Consider the following 20,293-nt stretch of genomic DNA (forward strand, 5'->3'; position numbering starts at 1 on the left):
TGATTTTCTCAATGTTTTCAACGTGCTTTTTCCACGGTCTTTCCAATGTATCCGCTGTTGTTGTACACACCGACTTCTTACCATAAACAATGATGACGAAGCCGAAAATTCATCAAAAAATTGTAATCACTTCGGTGGCTCGCTAACATATACAATTTTATTAGATAATATTGATATTCCATTGGGAAAAAAGCAATTCATTAAATAAAATTATGTTGCGTGTCGTTATATGCCTCAAATACCCGTGCTAAGACTGACAGTATAACTGTTATTTCAGCTTATTTACCACTTCTAAAATGAATACACAAACATTTAGCGTAAACGACGATACCATATGGATTTATTAATGGAAAAGTATTTAACACATGCACACGGTTAATCGTATACAAAAATCGAGAAAACGAAAGTAAACGATATATCAATTGACAACTGTCCAAAAATGTTTATATACAGTACTTGGTTGAGAACTGTAAGTCTTAACGGTAAACATCATTGATATAAATAATATGTATACAATTAAAATAAGCAATAAAGTTGACGACAAAAAGTAAATCATATAATGCGAATATCATCACACGGTTATATACATTTAGAAAACACACACAATACAACAGTAAAATAACACTATGGAAATAATTAAATCGAGTCCTAATCTCAAAATAATGAAAGTGTGTTCTTGTTATAAACCCGATACAATCAAAATAAAAGTGTAAAAGTTTACTCGCTATATCAAAGTTTGCAAGTTAAATAGACATTATTTAATAAGTTCCAACTTGCCACAAAATACGCTCTTTTTAATGCTTGTTATCTCAACCTAGATCTGAAGGTTAGCTCCGTACACACACAATTTCTGTGTAACACTTTGCTCTTAGTTTTTGAGCGGAAACCATTTTGCTATGTTAAGCAGCAGTGACATTGGCCTTAATTACAGACCCTGCACCAATTCAATCCCAATCTATGTCTCCATGTAAGTTAACGCACGATTTGAATGCCAAACCCAAGCCAGGCAGAACACATTTGGCAGCAACACTTTATCTTATTTTATATTTTAGTTTCAGACAGGTTTATCTTTACCTGTTGATCCTCAATTTTATTCCAAGCAAAAAACACTATTTAATGTTGCCACATCTAAACTTGTATCACGCTTGCTTAATGCAGAGTGATACCAGAATATATTTGAGATAACATAACTTAGATAACATTAACTATGGCAAATTGGAATCAAGTGCCACATTAAAGGAGTGATACAGGTGATCTGTCTGTTGTTAAATTTTGTCGAGATAAACCGACCCGCATAATCGCCAAGTTTTATGGCGATCCAATCTTTACTTTTTTTAGACACTGACATCGCCCTCCTAGTAACAGTAGGCCCGCCCGCCCGCCTCATGTGTTCCCACTATTAGACCGTTTTAAACAAACGGGCGAATAAAAAGGTTCATTAAATCACAGACTGTAAAAGAAAAGTATACATTTATATAAAGACGTATTTACAAATCTGCGTAAGTTAGACATATAATGGATTATTTGTATATGATTATGTAAAGGTACTATACCTATATTGTCGATAGACACTAAACCTACGCGCACATTATAAATCTCGCTAATTGCCTGCGCAAACGTATATAATATATTCACACAGTATGCCTACATGTATTAGACTTTTTGTTGACAGCTTTGTGCACGTTGCTAATTAAAATATCATGGAAAACATCGAGGTGGTCGGCAATTTTGAATTGTTTTTGTTGGGTGTTTCGCCGTTTTCAACGGTATTTGAGTCGTAAATCGGCGGTCAATAAACCAACTCAAACCTTTCCTGGATGAACATGTTCTATCAGTTTAAGTGCGCATTCGTATGCCAGTAATTCACAACTGCATTGCTTGAATCAGAAGTAATGAAAGAAAGGTCGTATACAAATGAATTAACCCATTTATGCCTATCGTCTAGAAAAAAGGCATTGGCAAACAGCGTAGACCCAGATGAGACGCCGCATGATGCGGCGTCTCATCAGGGTCTTCGCTGTTTGCTTAAAATATTTCAGTAAGAAATATTCTAAATATAGACATACATGTACTAGACATCCATAACTTTGGAAATAAATTGATCCAATTTAGAAGGATGGGAGAGTCCACTAGGCATAAATGGGTTTATTAATGTGGTTTATCGTTCTTCTCACATCGCGATGGTAAGTTTAAATGAGCCTTGTTTTGAGAAAACTGGGCTTAACGCATGTGCGTAAAGTGTCATCCCAGATTAGCCTGTGCAGTCCGCACAGGCTAATCAGGGACGACACTTTCCGCCTAAACTTGATTTTCGGTAAGGAGGGACTTTCTTGAAACTTTAAATACCATAAAAGCGGAAAGTGTCGTCCCTGATCAGCCTGTGCGGACTGCACAGGCTAATCTGGGACGACACTTTACGCACATGCATTATGCCCAGTTTTCTCAGAATACGTCTCAATGATTGTTGTTTATCAACTCGCACACTATAGCTATGTATTTGAGTCTTAGTTTGTTAAGATCAAACACTTTCTTGAATGTCAAAAGAAAGTCCAAGATCTTCATTTCAAAATACAATCCCGACGGTACCTTATACCACGCAGTATCAATATTGAACGGTTCTTTATGTATATCTCCGACATTTTAACGTTAAGAAATAATTGTAAGTCGTGTTAATACATCCTACAAGCAACTCCTGCTTAAAACAACAGAGGTAAAAATAATACAATTGAGCATAAATGGGCGTGGACTGTTCATAGTTAGAGAGCAATTTTCAAAGAGAAAATTGGTAGCAAAAGTCGTAAGAAAATCAAACACGTGAAGAAAAGGAGACGGCTCGATTGATTGGAGACACCGCCATTTCCGGTTTCTCGTGGGGTCGCCATGTCGAATTTAAGGGATGGGTGGCTGGCGTACAGTCGGCGCCGGAACATGCACTGGACGGGCCGGTAGTCATCAGAAATATCTATGGAAACGCCGCCTTCGCTCCTGTCGTTCTCAAAGATCGTTGTACGGAATTCTTCCAACTGAAATACATAGTAGATGTATTTTGAAAGTAAGATCTTTTAACATACGATACGCAAGAGGACAAACAGAAGAAGGTCATCATCCTACACGTCGGGCAATCAGGACATTCTTTGGGTGATGAAAAAAGAAAAACAGCATAAATCACAAAAAGTACCTATTAAACATTTTTGATAAAATTTTGAGTCAATGTATGTACGCTGAAAGTAAACACTGTATAGTAGGAATAAATATTTTATGTGGCATTCTTTAAATACACGTAGATAATAACTCGATATTATTGTTATTAACATCCGAAAACAAACAGCACAGCGCTCGAAAGGAAACTATTGTATTGAATGATATTCGAACGGCGCTCTTAAATTCTATACTTTCAAGAATACAGTTACAGGGCCGTTATGATAGATAGCATATGGAAACAAGCAGAATCAATGTACACTTTAACCCACTTATGCCTAGCGTCTATTAAAAAAATCCCTTGACAAACAGAGTAGGCCCAGATGGGACGCCGCAGAATGAGGCGTCTCATCAGGGTCTGCGCTGTTTGCTTAAAGGAATTTCTGTAAGAAACATTCTAAATATAGAAATAAATACACTACACATCCATAATTTTTTAAATAAATTGATCCAATTTAGAAGGATGGGATAGTCCACTAGGCATAAATGGGTTAAGTAAGCCTAATTTATGAGTTAAGATATAAGCTGGTTTGGGGCTGGCAAAATATAAAAAAATGTGAAATAAATGAACATCTTAATCATTGGACAACCGGAAGTAATGCATGTCCGTTAAGTGTCGTCACAGTTTGGCATGTGCATTCCTCACATGCTTATAACGGACGACATTTTCGGTTGTTATGATTTTTTTGTTTGAAGGAAGTCGAAACAAATATCCAATTTAAGCGGCAATGAGTCTGTGCTGACTGCACAAGTTAATCTGGAGATATATTTTTAGGAAATGCCTTAAACCCGATTTCATAGAGACCTTTACTATTCTCCATAGATGTCTCTTTTCCTTGTATCTTGTGCGCGTCTTTTATAAAGGTTTTCGAATGAAATAAAACGTAAAAATATTTTGATCCAAACAGGCTATTTGTGGAGTGAAAATGAGATGCCGAGTGCTTATGTATAAGAATACATATCACTGTATACCTGCTCCTCAGCTATTTCAATGGTTTCATTGAAAATGGTCCATATGACACTTTCATAGCAAGGGGGCGTGGTTAGACTGCCGACGTAGCGGTAGTAGTTGGTTAGACGGGCAGGCATCAGGTCTATCATGGGAATGGATTTGATATTGACTTGCTGATCTGCAAAACAACTCCAGTGTTGGTTTTTTATGTTTACAAACAAACACGTTCATACAGAAAAATCGGAAGTTTGTTTGCGCGTGATGATGATAGAATCTAAACACTTATATCAAGTACATAAAACATATAAAGTATCATAGTTAAATTCGTCAATATCAGTTTTGACAAATTAACAATAATTTTTTTATTTATTTTCAGTAAAAAAGAGTTTTGAATGATTAATACGCCAGACGCCTTCACATTTTCGATAAAAAACAACACACGTTCACGAACGCTGAAAATGATAATTTTGTAGATTGTTTTTTTATATATTTATTTAATATATCTTTACAAAGGATTTTTCAAATATTTTTTTAGGAGAACACAATTGATTTGTAAATACCACGAAATACGTGACTCTGATATTTGTTTGTCAAGTTTTGTTTTTGTGTTTTTTTTGTGAGTGTGGCATAGTCAATGACAATCCTTATCAATGTTAGCTGCTCACTATTGTATGACGTTTTTTTATGATTCATATGCAAACTCGCCTTTTACCAAACAAGCATTTGCCTCTAACGTCATAAAACAAATAATCATAAAAAATTCCAAAAGAAAACTATAGATACGAGTAACGGCAATAACATCGCAATATTAAATTTAAAAAAAACAACATTTAAACAAGATTAGTATTGAAAGTATGAACGTCATTATTCCATCTTATTTAAAAATAATGCAATGAATGTATAAAAGACAACTAAAAGCCAAAGCAATTGAATAAAAGTCTCTCCCCCAAAAAATAAATAAATAAATAAAATAAATAAAAATAAATTCTGTAACGCTGTGAACGGTATTTCCTATAAGTAAAAGTCAGGTGTAAATTGGAAGCTGTTATGAATAATCATGAAAATGAATTTTTGGTACATATTTAAAATTTATTATGATTAACATGAATATGTAACTAATTTTTATTTCAGAAACTCTCGTTTTCTTCTTACATAAAGATGCATATAAACATTCTGTACAATTAAAAGAACAAAATATTCAACCGATTTATGCCTAACGTCTAGAAAAAAGGCCTTGGCAAACAGCGTAGACCCAGATGAGACGCAACATGATGCGGCGTCTCATCTGGGTCTGCGCTGTTTTCTTAAAGGAATTTCTGTAAGAAATATTCTAAATATAGAAATAAATATACTAGACATACCTAATTTTGGAAATAAATTGATCCAAAGTAGAAGGATGGGAGAGTCCACTAGGCATAAATGGGTTAAAACAATATAATTGTTGCGTGATATATAATGATTGCTTATCATTGCTTATCGGAATTTCTACAGTAATTATCCAGTGTTAACATTGTCATATCACTATATCACTAGGGTTTACAATTACATTATGTCTATTACTAGATCTAACGCCATAATTCTTAAACAGCTACACTATTTAACAAGTGTAAAAATACAAAGATAACGTAGAAAATTATTATAAGGTCATACGAGCTTAATTAAATAATTAAACAAAGCTTAAATAGGGGTCACGTTGTGTCTATTAACTTCTTAAAAACGCTTCAAACATTATATATATATATATATATATATATATATATATATATATATATATATATATATATATATATATATATATATATATATATATATATATATATATATATATATATATATATAGATGGATAGTTCTACGCTATTTAAGGACTTTTTTCTACATTTCGTACCTGATAGTGCTAAAAATAAAAGATCATCAAGTGTTGATTAACTAATTTAACTAGCATTTGTTCAAGAAACAGACTATTACACTTATAGTGCAAAGAAGGCAAGAGTGAACAATAAGAAACATTACGTTAAGTGAGTACATGCATACATTTTATGCTTAAATATGCACGCAATCGTCTTGTAAAGGTAGAATTACTATCTTTGAGCATTTATCATTATTTTATACTAAAACCGTCAAATTAAAATGCACAAAAGTTAATGTTTACAGCGTGGGATCGTGCAACTAGCAACAAACATAAGGCTTATTATTGCAAAGTTCTCAGTATTTATGTTATTCTTAGAGTCTGATATTATTTAGCGATGACTTTTACTTACTTTTGAACTGGATGTCACCAAAATGTTCGATGATTTCTTCGAAATGGACGTTGAATCTTCCAATCTGGAAATACAATTATTATAAGTGTGTTTACTACACGTTCGTACTCGTTTGCTATTACCTTTCACGCGAAAGATGATCCGCAAGGTACACCAAACTTTTTTCACTCCTAAACATAGTAAATAATGATGTATCAATTTATAGTTAACATAACGAAAAGCGCTTTTTCCCCATAATCATTGTTCATGTAAATATGTCTTGATAATACTTTGTTGAAATATGAGTCGTGTTCTGAGAAAAACTGGACTTAATGCATGCGCGTAAAGTGTCATCCCAGATTAGCCTGTGCAGTCCGCACAGGCTAATCAGAGCGACAGTTTCCGCCTAAACTTGATTTTCGGTAAGGATGGACTTCCTTGAAACTAAAAAAAAACATGAAAGCGGAAAGTGTCGTCCCTGATTAGCCTGTGCGGACTGTACAGGTTAATCTGGGACGACACTTTACGCACGAGCATTATGCCCAGTTTTCTCAAAACGCGACTCATATGTTCATTCAAAAGTTATTGTCAAAGATACGCACAACCTCGTGTTCAAGAAGGTAAAGATTAAGGTGATTACTAATTACCTCAAAGAAGAAGCCAAGCACTGCCAGACCGTCCGTTTTGTTGAGAGATGACGAGAAATTACCGTACTTCTTGTTGTAGTGAACGATGTGCATCTGAAACATGTTGACACGGAATTACTAAAAACGAGTTCATTATTTAATTAGGTGTCCGAATTTCATTCGTGGTATAAAAAGAATTTGTGTACGTCAGTAATGAACGTATTCTTAACCCATTTGTGCGTAGTGAAATCCCCCATCCTTCTAAATTGGATCAATTTATTTCCAAAATTAGGGATGTCTAGTATACTTATTTCTATTTTTATAATATTTCTTACAGAAATTCCTTAAAGCAAACAGCGCAGACCCTGATGAGACGCCGCATGATGCGGCGTCTCATCTGGGTCTACGCAGTTTGCCAAGGCCTTTTTTCTAGACGCTAGGCATAAATGGGTTAATGTAAAATGACGTAGCCGCTGAAAGAGAATAATATAAGAATTTGCAAGTCTGTATGTCTTTGTATCTTTATCAAAACGGGAGCATTGGGACCGTCACAACGACACCATGAATATATCAGTAAAAACGTTAAAAAGCAGTAAAACGTCGACTCATATGCAGTTTTTATTGAAGAACGACCCACAAACTTATAACATTAAATGCGGACAAATCGACCGACCGATCGACAAAAGACCGACCGACCGGCCGACATGATAAACCCATTTTACGGTCCTTGCAGCGGTATTATTCCATTGCTCACCTCCATGGGGAAGTGACGGCCATTGAGAGAGTGCTCTGAGCCCCGCTCATCAACTGCACCCCAGTGGAAATGGAACTGCTCGGCGACAAACGTGGCCCCTAAGCCTCCTCCGGATATCATCATCGTTTTGTCGTTTAGGCCCACCTGCACTGGAATGGCAACAGAGACAGTATGCCTTAGCCGCCTAAGGACCATGATATGACATGTGAAATGTATGACATGTTCATTTTCAAAACCAAATGATGGTCTTTAAGGAAATGTTTTGTACATGAGCTGAAAATAAAAAGAAAATATTAGCATAATACATTTACTCCAAACTCTTTAAAATATACGTTAGACAAGTAGACATCAGCTTTCGTCATTGTTTTGCGACGCCTGTCTAGTGTTACAGAGAATTACAGATACGATTGTGTAGTACAGACATAATGTCAGTTGCGCAGGAAGCGAACTCTTTCATTATTGCAGACAGAAAAAGATCTGTACGAATACTTACATTCTTCAATTTAAGATAATTCTGATAGTTATATCGCCGCTTGGTAAGTAATTTTCAATATTACAGGACTTTTTTTGTAGAAATATTCAATTTATCTTGATACACTATTTATGTTCGTGAAAACAAAAACACGTGTTTAAGAATTGATTTATTCTTATGTTATTTGTAAAGCAGAATTATCATCCGTAGCCTATTATTGATTCTCTCGTTCAGCATATGTTTAATCAAATCATCAATTCTTACGAAATTCATCAAGTTATATCAACTGTACAAACAGTTTTCCATTAAATGTATCGGATTTATTAAAGTGCAGAAATCAATTGATCGATTCACGCTGCGATGTTTATTTATAGCCCATTAACCGTACGGTTTTAGAAGTCATGCTCATCTCCTTTTCATGCTTAATGGGGTAGTTAAATTCTGTTTTCTTATTAATATGCGTTGCTTTGAAGGTTGCTTAGGGAGGACGATTAAACCAGAATGCATCCAAAACATTTTGATCAACAATATTTATGCATTACTTAATATAAATATTCTGATTTTAAAGTACACATTTTGGATATACTTAAAAGATTATAACTTTTCGAAATTATGTGTTGAAAGAACATATATTCTAGGATTGAATCAAATTCACCATGCCAAAGGTATGAAAGATATTAATTCATCTAGCCGTATTATTTTAACCAGCGTATGCTGGTGACTCCCGTATTGGTTTACCAACGTAATTTGATTTAAAGATACGATACAAAACTCAAGCATCGCATTATGTTGTACAAATTAAAATTTTTGTTTAAAAACAACTGAAAATGTCTCTTGTGACAAATAAAAATGAACCCGATCTATTCACATGTCTTCGAAAAGTGCATCTCATAAAATACGTATACTGGTATATTTCCGTTTAAAGTTCATTGAAACACTGATTATAATGGGCTTGATTTGAACTAAAAATAGGAGGATCGTTATTTGTTTCATAAACATGCGCAAATCATCTTTCATTTCATTTCATTTTCACGAAACTTTAATTTACTAAAATATATGCATGCCCATCCGAAATGTCTGAAACTATTTAAATAGTTTCACTGGTGATATTCCTATATTTAAAACAAATCTAAATTGAAACAAAATCACAACAACATTGGAACACCTTCAATTAACACTATCTTTAAGACTCCAGCTGTTGTGTGACTATTTGTTTTTGATCTCTTTTAAGTGTTAACAAGCTTAGTAATAATCTCCCAAATTTATAATGATTTCTGTTAAGCATCCACCAGCAGTTCAACATACTTTATACACTCATTTAGACTATTATTTTAACTTTATATTGTTTTCAAAGAATTTGAATGGAATGTTTATCTTTACTAACTCATCCCTCTGAATATTTATATACATAACAAAATTGTAAATGCAATAAGCTTTTTTTAATAGTCTCCGATGTTTACTTTCATTCTTAATTGTTAAGTTCAAGAATGTCTGTGTGACTATGGTTCTAATTGTTGTCATCATTATTATTTATTGCATTTGATGGAACTTTGAAGAGTCATGCGGTTTTTATTCCTAGACCAAGCTGAACGTATCATTGTTGTTGGCGAATATACACCTCAGCGTGGCGCTGATACTGGAGCTACTGGCGATAGGCCTGCCCTACTGGTCGTGGGACATCCCGCGGGTCGGACACAGAAGGGTGTGGTATGGGCTATGGGATGTGTGCGTCAGCGTCAACTTTGACGACTATACTTGCAGGACATATGGAGAAGGTGAATACATTGCTCTATTAGGTTTGATTGAAACGTTTTGTATTGTTACTTTGGTCTTTTGAAAGCAATTTGCTCATTAAAACAGCTTTCAACGGAAGAACCAGTAATTTGAGTGTAATTAATCTCAGGAAAGTCATTGTAATGTCATAAACACGTGATTTCCTGGTAAAACATGTGCGTTAATGTTATAATTTCAATTTACAGCTACATCTACACAGGTCAATAATTTAAATTGCAAACTGCAGAACCAATATATAAACAATCTTAACTTCACATTGTTTATCTCTTAGAAGTCATCAACACAACGCATAAGATTGACGTATAAACGTCAATGAATATCGTTTTCCAGCAAACATTGCCCTTACAAACTGGCAAGGCGCGGTAGGAGCAACAGAAATAGTGGCTGCAGTGTGCATGTTCGTTGCTATGGTGATCCGGTCTTGTTGCACACTACTACTTAAAGACGAGCCTTCTGCTGTACGTGGTGGCAACGACATTGTCTATTTTTGGAGGTATGATTGTATGACGCAGGTTGGATTTAGTAGTGAATACAAATGCAATTTTTACTAGCATAAGATACACATGCTCCAAACAATCCGTGTGTTGTCACGCAATAAATGGTAATTCACCACACAGACACTTATTTGTATGTTATGTTTCTACGTAAAATATGAATCCACTATTGTTTAACGGTTCTCCGATCTAACAGTTACCACACCTAAAACATGTTAAATCTGAGATCGTTATTGTATTAATTCGTATATACACTTTTTCACTTTAATAGCGCGCAGTAAGTTGTCCACATTAAATAAATCTCAATGATATCTGTAGGATAATTTGAGATCTGTGCTTTTAAAAAAGAAATAGGGGTTTAAAGAGCACACACATCTTAACACTTTAACGGTCACGTATTTATACTGACTGCTTTTTTACTTTTCTTCACGAGAGTGTATGAGCCGCAAAATTTAATCTTTAAAAGTTTGCATGTACCAATTACAATATAGACAATATTGACAATGTTCACTGTCAAATGTTTGGTTTGCTCTGTATAAGACTAAGGGACATCGAGAGTGGAAGTAAGTCGTTGCACGTGCCTTTTTAACCGCGTGTTTCTTTGATATATTGCACCATTTTCAAGCTTCGTCATTTCGCTAATTGAAGCAATCCGAGAATGCATCAATATCTGTGTCATTAATCCTTTTGTTATGGCTTGAATAACGGGCGTTATTATGCTCGACAAAAATAAAATACGATTGACACATCCCAAGTATTATATCGATATTTTTGATTTATGACATCTATGTATTGAAAGGTATTTGTAACATCAGTCGCTTTATTATTTTATCTCTATAGTCATACAACACTCAATCCTTCCATTACTGCCATTGAGTGATTCAGTTCCTTCGTCACTTCCTGACAATTAGCACATACTGTCAGGCAAAACAGAATCGTCGCCTTCAAATAACCCATCCCGTCTATTCTGTATCTAACATTTGAGTCGTGTTCTGAGAAAACTGGGCATAATGCATGTGCGTAAAGTGTCGTTCCAGATTAGCCTGTGCAGTCCGCACAGGCTAATCTGAGACGACACTTTCCGCTTTATGACATTTTTTGTTTAAATGAAGTCTCTTCTTAGCAAAAATCTAATTTAGGCGGAAAGTGTCATCCCTGATTAGCCTGTGCGGACTGCACAGGCTAATCTGGGACGACACTTTATGCACATGCATTAAGCCCAGTTTTCTCTGAACGCGGCTCACTTTATTCTAGCTTTGTTTCATTCAAAAGTTATCACACACCCTGTGTTTCAGCTGTTAGTGGACTGATTGCAATCATCATATACGCGGTTAAATTCGGAGAGGCCACGGATCAAACAGGGGAACATCTCCACGTGGGTTTCTACCTCGCTCTGCTTGCTATTCTGTTGGCGCTGATAGGAGCACTGTTCTATTTTCTGTCTAAACCCGTGAGACAAGTCCGTTAGAAAATAGTGTGAACTGTACGAAGACTTTCAGCAAATTTGGACATGATTAAACTTAAATTTATATAAATGAAACGTGGATTGTGTAGATGTATAATTTATTTTTGTATTAATGGCAATAAAAAATCGACTGCAGTTTTTCCACAAAATATTGCCATATGCACGCGTTTCAGCACGTTACGGAAAACTTTAAGAAATTCCTTAAAATAACAATAGTCTCTGGCTTGTTGATGTATCTTTAGAACGAATTGTTTAAAAATGATAAATATTGCCAAAAATAATGAATAGTGTAGCCGTATGTACGCAGACACGATGGATTGCGTATACAAACATTTGCATAAAATGTTCACTTAAGTGCAAAATTTGTCAAGTAGATACAATTTCCCTAAGAATAATAATTCTGGTCTTTAGGGTCAGTGTTCATGTGTTCAAATGTAACTAGCATTCACTACTTCAACACGCATGTCTGATTTGAATGAATGACATGGGCCAGAAGAAGACCTTGAGATATTGCTACAAAATTAAACGTCACTGAAATAACTCTCACACGCAGATATAATTAAGTTGGCTCAAACTAAAGAGTTGTTGCATTTTTATAAAATTTTACATAGTAAATTCTTTTTTATGTAATGACACACACTGTGCAAGTTGCAGCAAATATCTATCAATAGACATGGTTATTGATAGATATTTTGTTGCATTAATCCAACTCCTAGCTACGGGGTACGTACGTATGTACTCATAGAAGCTCAAGGATTCAAAAATAATTATAGACAATATGGAATTATTAACAATAACATGTAGAGAAACATGCCTTGAAAATTAACTGTTTAATAATGGGTCCCAATGGGAATTGGATTTAGAGAGCTACTGTATATTAGCCACGAATGATACACAATCCGGTATTCTCACTTACTGCTATGTTCGTGTGTTTATAGATTGAAGTATGACTAATGAAACAAAATCATGCATTATATTACTAATGCTCGATTGGTAATTGATGGATCAGGTGCTACTTCAAGGTACACCGGGTACTCTTTAAGTATACTACACACTTCTCGGGGTACGGAAATTATAATACAATGAACCCCCGCATATTGACGGGTGCCTGTAAGTTTATTGTATGTGCCTTTGGTAGATTGTAGTATACTTAAGAGTATACGGGATCGTTTTAGTAGTACCTGATCCGACAACGATTAATTTAGCATTATTATTGTAAAAGCTGACTTGTTCGAAGATTGTTTTCATTACTTGAGAAGTCTTCTTAGAAGGGATGATGAAATATAATACGCACGATCTTCATTCAAAAATTCTTACCGGTGTGACCGTTGTTCTCAAGCGTGTAATCAAGGTTAGATACGCGGTCGTAGCCGGAGAAGTAGAGTGGGGACAGGTATGTCTGGTCCACGATAACATCTCGAGTCTGCAGGTCGATGGGGGACTGTCGTATGCCCCCGCAGTGCGGATAGTCCAGGTGCCAGTGTTCCGGACCTGCAGGGATTGGAACAAGGAGGGGGATTGTAACTGTGATTTGCTTATGATTGAGAAATTGTTGCCGATGGTCTAAACTTTTTCTTGCTATTTAAAATGCTTACGATTTATATGCAATTATTTAAAAAAATGATCATTAATAAGTGAATGAACGTTTAATGAAAAGAAATCAAGATTTAAACAAATCACATGGTATTGCATGTCTCAAAACAATTACAACTCCAAATACATTATAACACACATGTGCACATGCGCATTCATACTGGATTCATGATCGTCCATAGCCGCCACAAGGGCAGGAACGGAAAAGAAATAATCACATTACAGCATCTCAATGATGTATTCAAAATTTAAGTAATCGTGATGGTCTGAGGCAACAATTGTAACTCATTTATAATTGATAAGGAATAGTGACTGTTTACATGATAACATACTCAGAATTAAAGGGAGTTAAAAGCGTAAATGTGACTGCTTTTACTGACTCAATTACCTCGCTTGTTGAAAGAAAATGTCTGAAAAGAAGTTTTGAGGTTGTAATGTTATCGACTACAAGAACACCAACCCTTAATAACTTATCTTAGGGCGAAACAATCCGATATAAAAAAGTGAAACAAATACAAGTATTTGTCCTTATAACTTGGTTTGAGAAATATAAAAAATGAAATAAAGTACCATATTTCATTCAAATGTAACTTTTTTACGTATTATTAATTTATTATTACGCAAATCTGTATAAATGTATTCTTACCTAGTGAACCTTTGTACGTCCAAATGTTTCCTAAAAACAACAAAATGAATATAAATTATAAGTGAAATCGAACGATATAAAACATATTAATCACTATTAAACATTTATGTTCTTGATAAAAACTACCATACACAAATGAACAAAAAACAAGAGGAGCATAGATGTCAGGATTACTTTTCAAACATTCAAATCCATGCAATGGACATTTACTTGTTTGCTTACGGGAGCATTTACACATTGGAAATACTCATACTTACATAAAAAAGACATGATTTCGCGGAGAAGTAACAATTTGGTACTTCAGAAGCATTTTCTTTCACGCAAACAGGACGGTAACGAAAATGGCACAATGCACATCAAATTTATGTGATAGAGAAAATTAATTGTGTTGGAAATTTCAATCAAAAACGACAATGTTGAGTATCGGTTGAAGTGTAACAATAAATTCAAGTATTTGATAATGATTTTGCATTAAGTAGTATAAGAACAGTATTTAAAAAAATTAAATTGAACACGAAAAGACACGCATAACTTGTATGAAAAGTAACATTGACTGAAAGCGCACAGGAAACAATCACATTTTGTATCAAGTTATACAAATGAGTTGTACTTTAACGGAAGCCGTGCACTCAATCGCACATAGATTTTCGAATGAAGCGCATGTTATTTGAAGAAGATTTAATTTAATTTATTAATAATGTACATAAAACACATATTGAACGTTTATATTATAATATTCAAACAATTCAATACATTTCAGTCATATAACATAAATGATTTTTGTTATCGCTATCGTTCAAAGTGAAATTTGAAATAACATCTCGCGAATGCTTCTAGTCATATATGAAATACAGAAACAAGTTGGGTTATCAGCAAATATTGAGGTATCATAAATATAGCCCGCGTCTTGCGAAAACCGGTCTTATGAATCCTCGTAGTCTGGTCAAGAACTACGCTGTCTGCTTATGAGACCAGGATGCCGTCCACAATTGAATAGCGGACAGGGGAGCTCATGACCAGATTTCGCGATTGCGTCAAGTGTCTAATTTATAATCAAATTTAACAATAAATATTGCATCAATATTGTCACAAATAATCTTCATTCAACTAGCTATAGCTATTCTCTTCAGTGTAACTTAATGCATTACATGGCGTTAAACTGTGTTTCTTGGATCTCAAACAGGTAACTGGCCCATAAATAGCCATTTTTTTTCTGCATATTTCAACAGACGATGCACATCATCGAGTAATCTAGGCCGAGGTGTGCGTTGGAAACAGTCGGCTATAAATATCCTTCCAGTAAATCAAGTATCGGCTCGAAATCTTGCGAAAGTAATTACTCCCACAGATGCCTTCAAAGACATTTTAGAAAAAACACATCTGGTTGTAAATTTCTCTGAAAACCTGAAAATCCACGTGGATGCAACATGCTGTAATAAACTATTCATTTAGTTCGTTTCAAGTTGATATAAATATTACTTTGAAGATCAATGCAAACTCTGTAAACGTTGATTAATGTTCCTTTAGAGAAAGCCGTCAAGTTGTGTTTACAATAATACATGATAAACGCAACATCTATCGAAATAAAATGTGTGGTATCAGTCATATTTTATTCGATAAATACGAAACTGCGGTATGAAATATATTGCAGCACTTCAAGTTCAAGAGGACATACAATACATTAAACCAACATTAAATATATTTATTCTCGATAACCGTTTCTGTTTTAGAAATCTCGTGGAATAAGACTGTATGTCTTCTAAAGATGATAATTTTCAATTGAAGTTTGAAGTTTGTAAACATGATCTGGCATGTTAAGAAAAAGACAATGCATGGAATATATAAACATATATATATTACGTATATTTTGTTACCCGGTAATAAAAACCCCGTTTTCTATAGATTAACAGATAATATGAACATCAAACGATTTTGATCGAAAAGTGCAAATATATACTTAATGCTGCCACATATCATACAACGACAGTTTCATTCAAGTTTGAATGGCGCAAGCGCCAATAATCCATCTTGAGCTGTATTCGTAAAATACCTACAGGAAACATTAGACATGTTCTTACAGTCATTTGAGTCCTAAAGATTCTTTCAAGTTCGTCTGAAAAGTTTGCATTGCATTAACATGTTTATTGCTCACTTGATTTAGTCTATATTCTTGTGTTAGCAGAATAAATAAGAATTCGCATACATAGTTACTGGGAAGATTCACCTAAATGCAGCTTCAAATATCTTTGGGAATACGGACCCGAACGTGTCTTGAATCTATTAATAGACGAGTCGGTCAGGCCACAATAATCGTCCAAAGCCAAGTCCATGTTAACTACCTGTTAATACATTACCATATCAAATTAAAAGTTACGATAATTAATCGGCTATGTGATCCGCTTTGCAGAGTAAAGTATCACGACTGTTATTGCTATACATGTAAATAGATTTTCCGATTTCTGCACATTAGACCTTAAAATTGTCTTTGATGTAATTTGAAACGATCGATTTAGAAAAGTATGACTTCGTAGCGAACATTGTTTTGCTGACAAGATTTAAAAACACAGAATTAAATAATTTTTGTTCAAACATATAAAGCTATTTAATAATATCAATATTTCATATTCGGGAAAGCATTGATGAACAGGGTTATAGCTCCCAGTTAGATCATTTTGTTTCAAATAAATATACTCGGAAGAAAACGGACACGGCAGGCAAAACAAACATGTGCTTGCAACATTAAAAAGTTCACAATATTAATACATATTAGCGATTGTTTTGGTTGCGTATATTTTTCTTTATTTAATCGAAAATTTACGAAACATCAGAGGTGCCGATTTAAGAATTTTTTTTTATTAAAAATAATAACTAACCGTAGGCGAGAGAGATGTTATCAGTAATCGGCATGTATGTGGGCAGTTGAGTCGATTACAGAGTTTAACCGAGCAGTAGACCGATTGCCTGAGGACTCTGCGATAGCATCTGTTTAACACAGAACATATGTAATGTTTTCGAAAGAATTTTGATTGTGTGTATCTTGATTTTCTCACCAAATGTGACATGAGCAGATGCAGAAATTATGCGTCATTTATACAATTATGTAATATTATATAAGCTACAAAGTAATAAAGCTTTTGATATTTGTGTTTAAAATGTTAAACTAATTACATTTCATTACGTTAGTTTATTATGTACGAACACGTACTTTAATTCATTGCTTCATGTTAAGGAATACTACTGAATAGCAACAGGTACAACTATTTAAATTAACAGCATACACTCGTACTGTAATCGAATTCGAAACGCAATGGCTTACAAGAAACCAGTTAAGCCGGTTCTGATAGCTCTGCCAAAATCTACGTTTGTTGGGCCTTGATTGTTTTAAACTTATACTACTTGGTGCATCCCAAACGCAAACATAGATTCTTCCTTTCAAACAAAAATATTGTTTTCAATGTCAGTCAATTGTTACTTAAAAGTAAGCGTGAATAATACATAAGAGCGGAATAATTTTTAACGCCATGCTATTTTTGACCGTTTTTAACTCTCCTCTTTCCTTTCACAAATCCATCCCCCCTTAAGTAGTTCACTTTTTCGAGTGGCTCGGATTTTAGGTACGTGACGTGGGGCGTGACTTACTTTATGGACGACCCCTTGTTCACACATTGTTACAAATAATTAGCCAGTTGTACGTAATATATCTGGTAATATGATTTAATTGTGTGTTGTAATAAAATGACTAAGCATCATCACCCAACGGTTTATATAGCAATACTAAATCCAGTTAAACGCAACCTAAATATAAATGTAAAAATGAAATTCAAATCGTCTTGCTGCTATTTGTAAATGATCATCCCGTTTACGTAAATTCAAAGGCTTAATGTTTCCTCTGTTCTCATTTCAAATACGGCAACACAAATTGTTAAATAAAATATATACGATACGTCAAGGCAGTATGACGACAATCGTAATGCAATTTTCATTGCACCTCTTACAAAGGTCAATATTTTAAACATAAATCAATTGATCATATGCATAACGACTTTCCTATCTAAGATATGGAAGTAAATTATTAAAAACAATGTTTTACATTTTTAAATATTAAATGTAAGTTTGTACGCACAATGCACATTAACTTTCTACAAAGTGAAAAGTGAATAAAAATTACATATTGAGCTATATGCGCAATTGAGTAAACCATACTTTAATAGCATACATATATGTCCATCGAGTTAAAAGATAAATACCGATAAGTGTGTATATTGGAAAAGATCAAAATAGATATAATTATTATATATATGGAAGTTACCATTCCCAATTCCAGAAGGAATTAATAACAGCAAAGAAGCATGAACTTAAATGTTGAAATAATGAAATCTGACCGACTATGTAATAATAGATTCCAAGAACTTTGTTTTCTACAACTCGCAAAAAAACCAACGCTCTTTTAATTAGCATCACATAAACATTTTTGTTATCTTAATAGCTTAAATAAGACTATATGAAAACATTTTGAAATGTTGTTTAAATTTTACATAAGGTATAGAAAATTTGAAAAAGATGACAAGACGGTCATGGCAGGTAAATGAGAAATAAAACTGGACCAACCTGCACTTGACAACACAACTGTCAGTTGCGACGCGATGATGCACAGTTGACGAAGTAAGGCCATGTTTGAAGCAACAAAAAAAAGTCCCTAGTTACACTTTACTTTGAGGTCCTGTCCAACAATATTGCATCTCAAATACCTACTTTCTAAATCATAGAGACAACCGCAGACATGAACAATATGAAACTGAATCTTCTTGTTTCATCCACTCAATGCAACACAATTATCTTTAAAAGTTAGTTTGTTTAAATATCTCTTGTCATTAAAATTTAATTTGTTTATTTTTGTGCGCCTTTTAATGCTTAACTGAATCCTAACAATATCAACACCTCACTTGAAAACTAACGCGACTAGTTCATACTGTAAAGTTATCGGCTATGTAAGCGTTCACGTGCGTTCCTGCTTTACATACATCGGCTTACATATACTAGTGATTGTTAACCTCTGTCTGCTTGAACTGTTTCTGGGCGGAGATAATGGGCTATCGTGTAAGTAATCTAAAACTTATTTTCCTCAAGGCCTTATATGCAATCGGCTATGCAACTAGCAGTTTCTGAATGTTACATAAAAATGATCAAACGATCATTTTGTACTAGATTATTATATGATAATTTGTCGATGAAGATTGTTTTGCATTTTTAGCCAACATCAAAGCGAAAGGACCCACTAAAATAGGAAAGAATAACAATTTGCTTATTTCAGAAAGGCAAACTATATTTATACAGTCGGCAAATGGTTTCTCATTGAATCATCGAATCATCGAAATCTAAACTTTCTTGATGATGAAAAGATGTATGAAGAAAAGCGTTTAATTTCGAATATCAAAAAAAGATAATCAGAATTTAAACGGTTCATATGTCGTTTACAAATGTATATATAATGTTTTGTGCTCTGTGTAATTCTGGACCTTTTTCAGCAAAGGAAAGTGGGCCGTTGCTTGGCATAAACTCTATTAACTATTGTAATAATTATACAAATATATAATTAAATATTATTTAAGCATTCTTTTATTTAAAAAATAGTAAAGACACTATTACTTAGAACGTTTAAATACCATGATTTTGAGTTTGTTGCAAAGTGTTCTTCATTTAAATAAATTAACCTTATTCACGTATTTCAATAAACCTTATTAATATTTTGTGAAAACAGTATAACGGTATTTGCCCATTTAAAATGCACCAAACAGCATAAATAATGTGCATTTTGACCAATCAAAGTATTAAGCATTGTGCTGTATCAGACATCTAGTAAATACAGGGCGGAGCATCTAAACCAGATCATATCTTCCAAAATAACACAGGTGCCATTTATTGGGATTTAGAAACGATTTAAAAACAAAAGTTACCATCAAACGCTGCCAATTATATTCTTGTAATGTCGAATAAATCATTAAGATCTGTCTTGAACCTGAGAGACATGGTACACATTTGTAATTTCATAAAATTAACCACG

General features: G+C 34.1%; 1 protein-coding gene across 1 annotated transcript; it reads right to left on the minus strand.

The window, feature by feature from the left end:
- Nucleotides 1-318: 318 nt before the first annotated feature.
- Nucleotides 319-19,277, minus strand: LOC127838768 (carbonic anhydrase 2-like). The gene is made up of 8 exons (XM_052366756.1): nucleotides 18,841-19,277; nucleotides 14,233-14,262; nucleotides 13,311-13,484; nucleotides 7,769-7,917; nucleotides 7,036-7,128; nucleotides 6,410-6,473; nucleotides 4,171-4,328; nucleotides 319-3,023 (listed from the first exon to the last, which is right to left on the minus strand). The coding sequence occupies exons 1-8, from the start codon at nucleotides 18,902-18,904 to the stop codon at nucleotides 2,757-2,759; spliced, it is 999 nt and encodes a 332-aa protein (XP_052222716.1). The 5' UTR covers nucleotides 18,905-19,277; the 3' UTR covers nucleotides 319-2,756.
- Between the last annotated feature and the right edge of the window lie 1,016 nt (nucleotides 19,278-20,293).

The sequence above is a fragment of the Dreissena polymorpha genome, chromosome 1, assembly GCF_020536995.1.
Source record: "Dreissena polymorpha isolate Duluth1 chromosome 1, UMN_Dpol_1.0, whole genome shotgun sequence".
Taxonomy (NCBI): Eukaryota; Metazoa; Mollusca; class Bivalvia; order Myida; family Dreissenidae; genus Dreissena; species Dreissena polymorpha.

Coding starts and splice junctions, on each gene's coding strand:
- LOC127838768 (XM_052366756.1), bottom strand. CDS start 18,904: ATGGCCTTACTTCGTCAACTGTGCATCATCGCGTCGCAACTGACAGTT. Junction 14,263..18,840: donor AGTTGTGTTGTCAAGTGCAG/GTTGGTCCAGTT, acceptor TGTTGTTTTTAG/GAAACATTTGGACGTACAAA. Junction 6,474..7,035: donor TGCTTGGCTTCTTCTTTGAG/GTAATTAGTAAT, acceptor TTGTATTTCCAG/ATTGGAAGATTCAACGTCCA.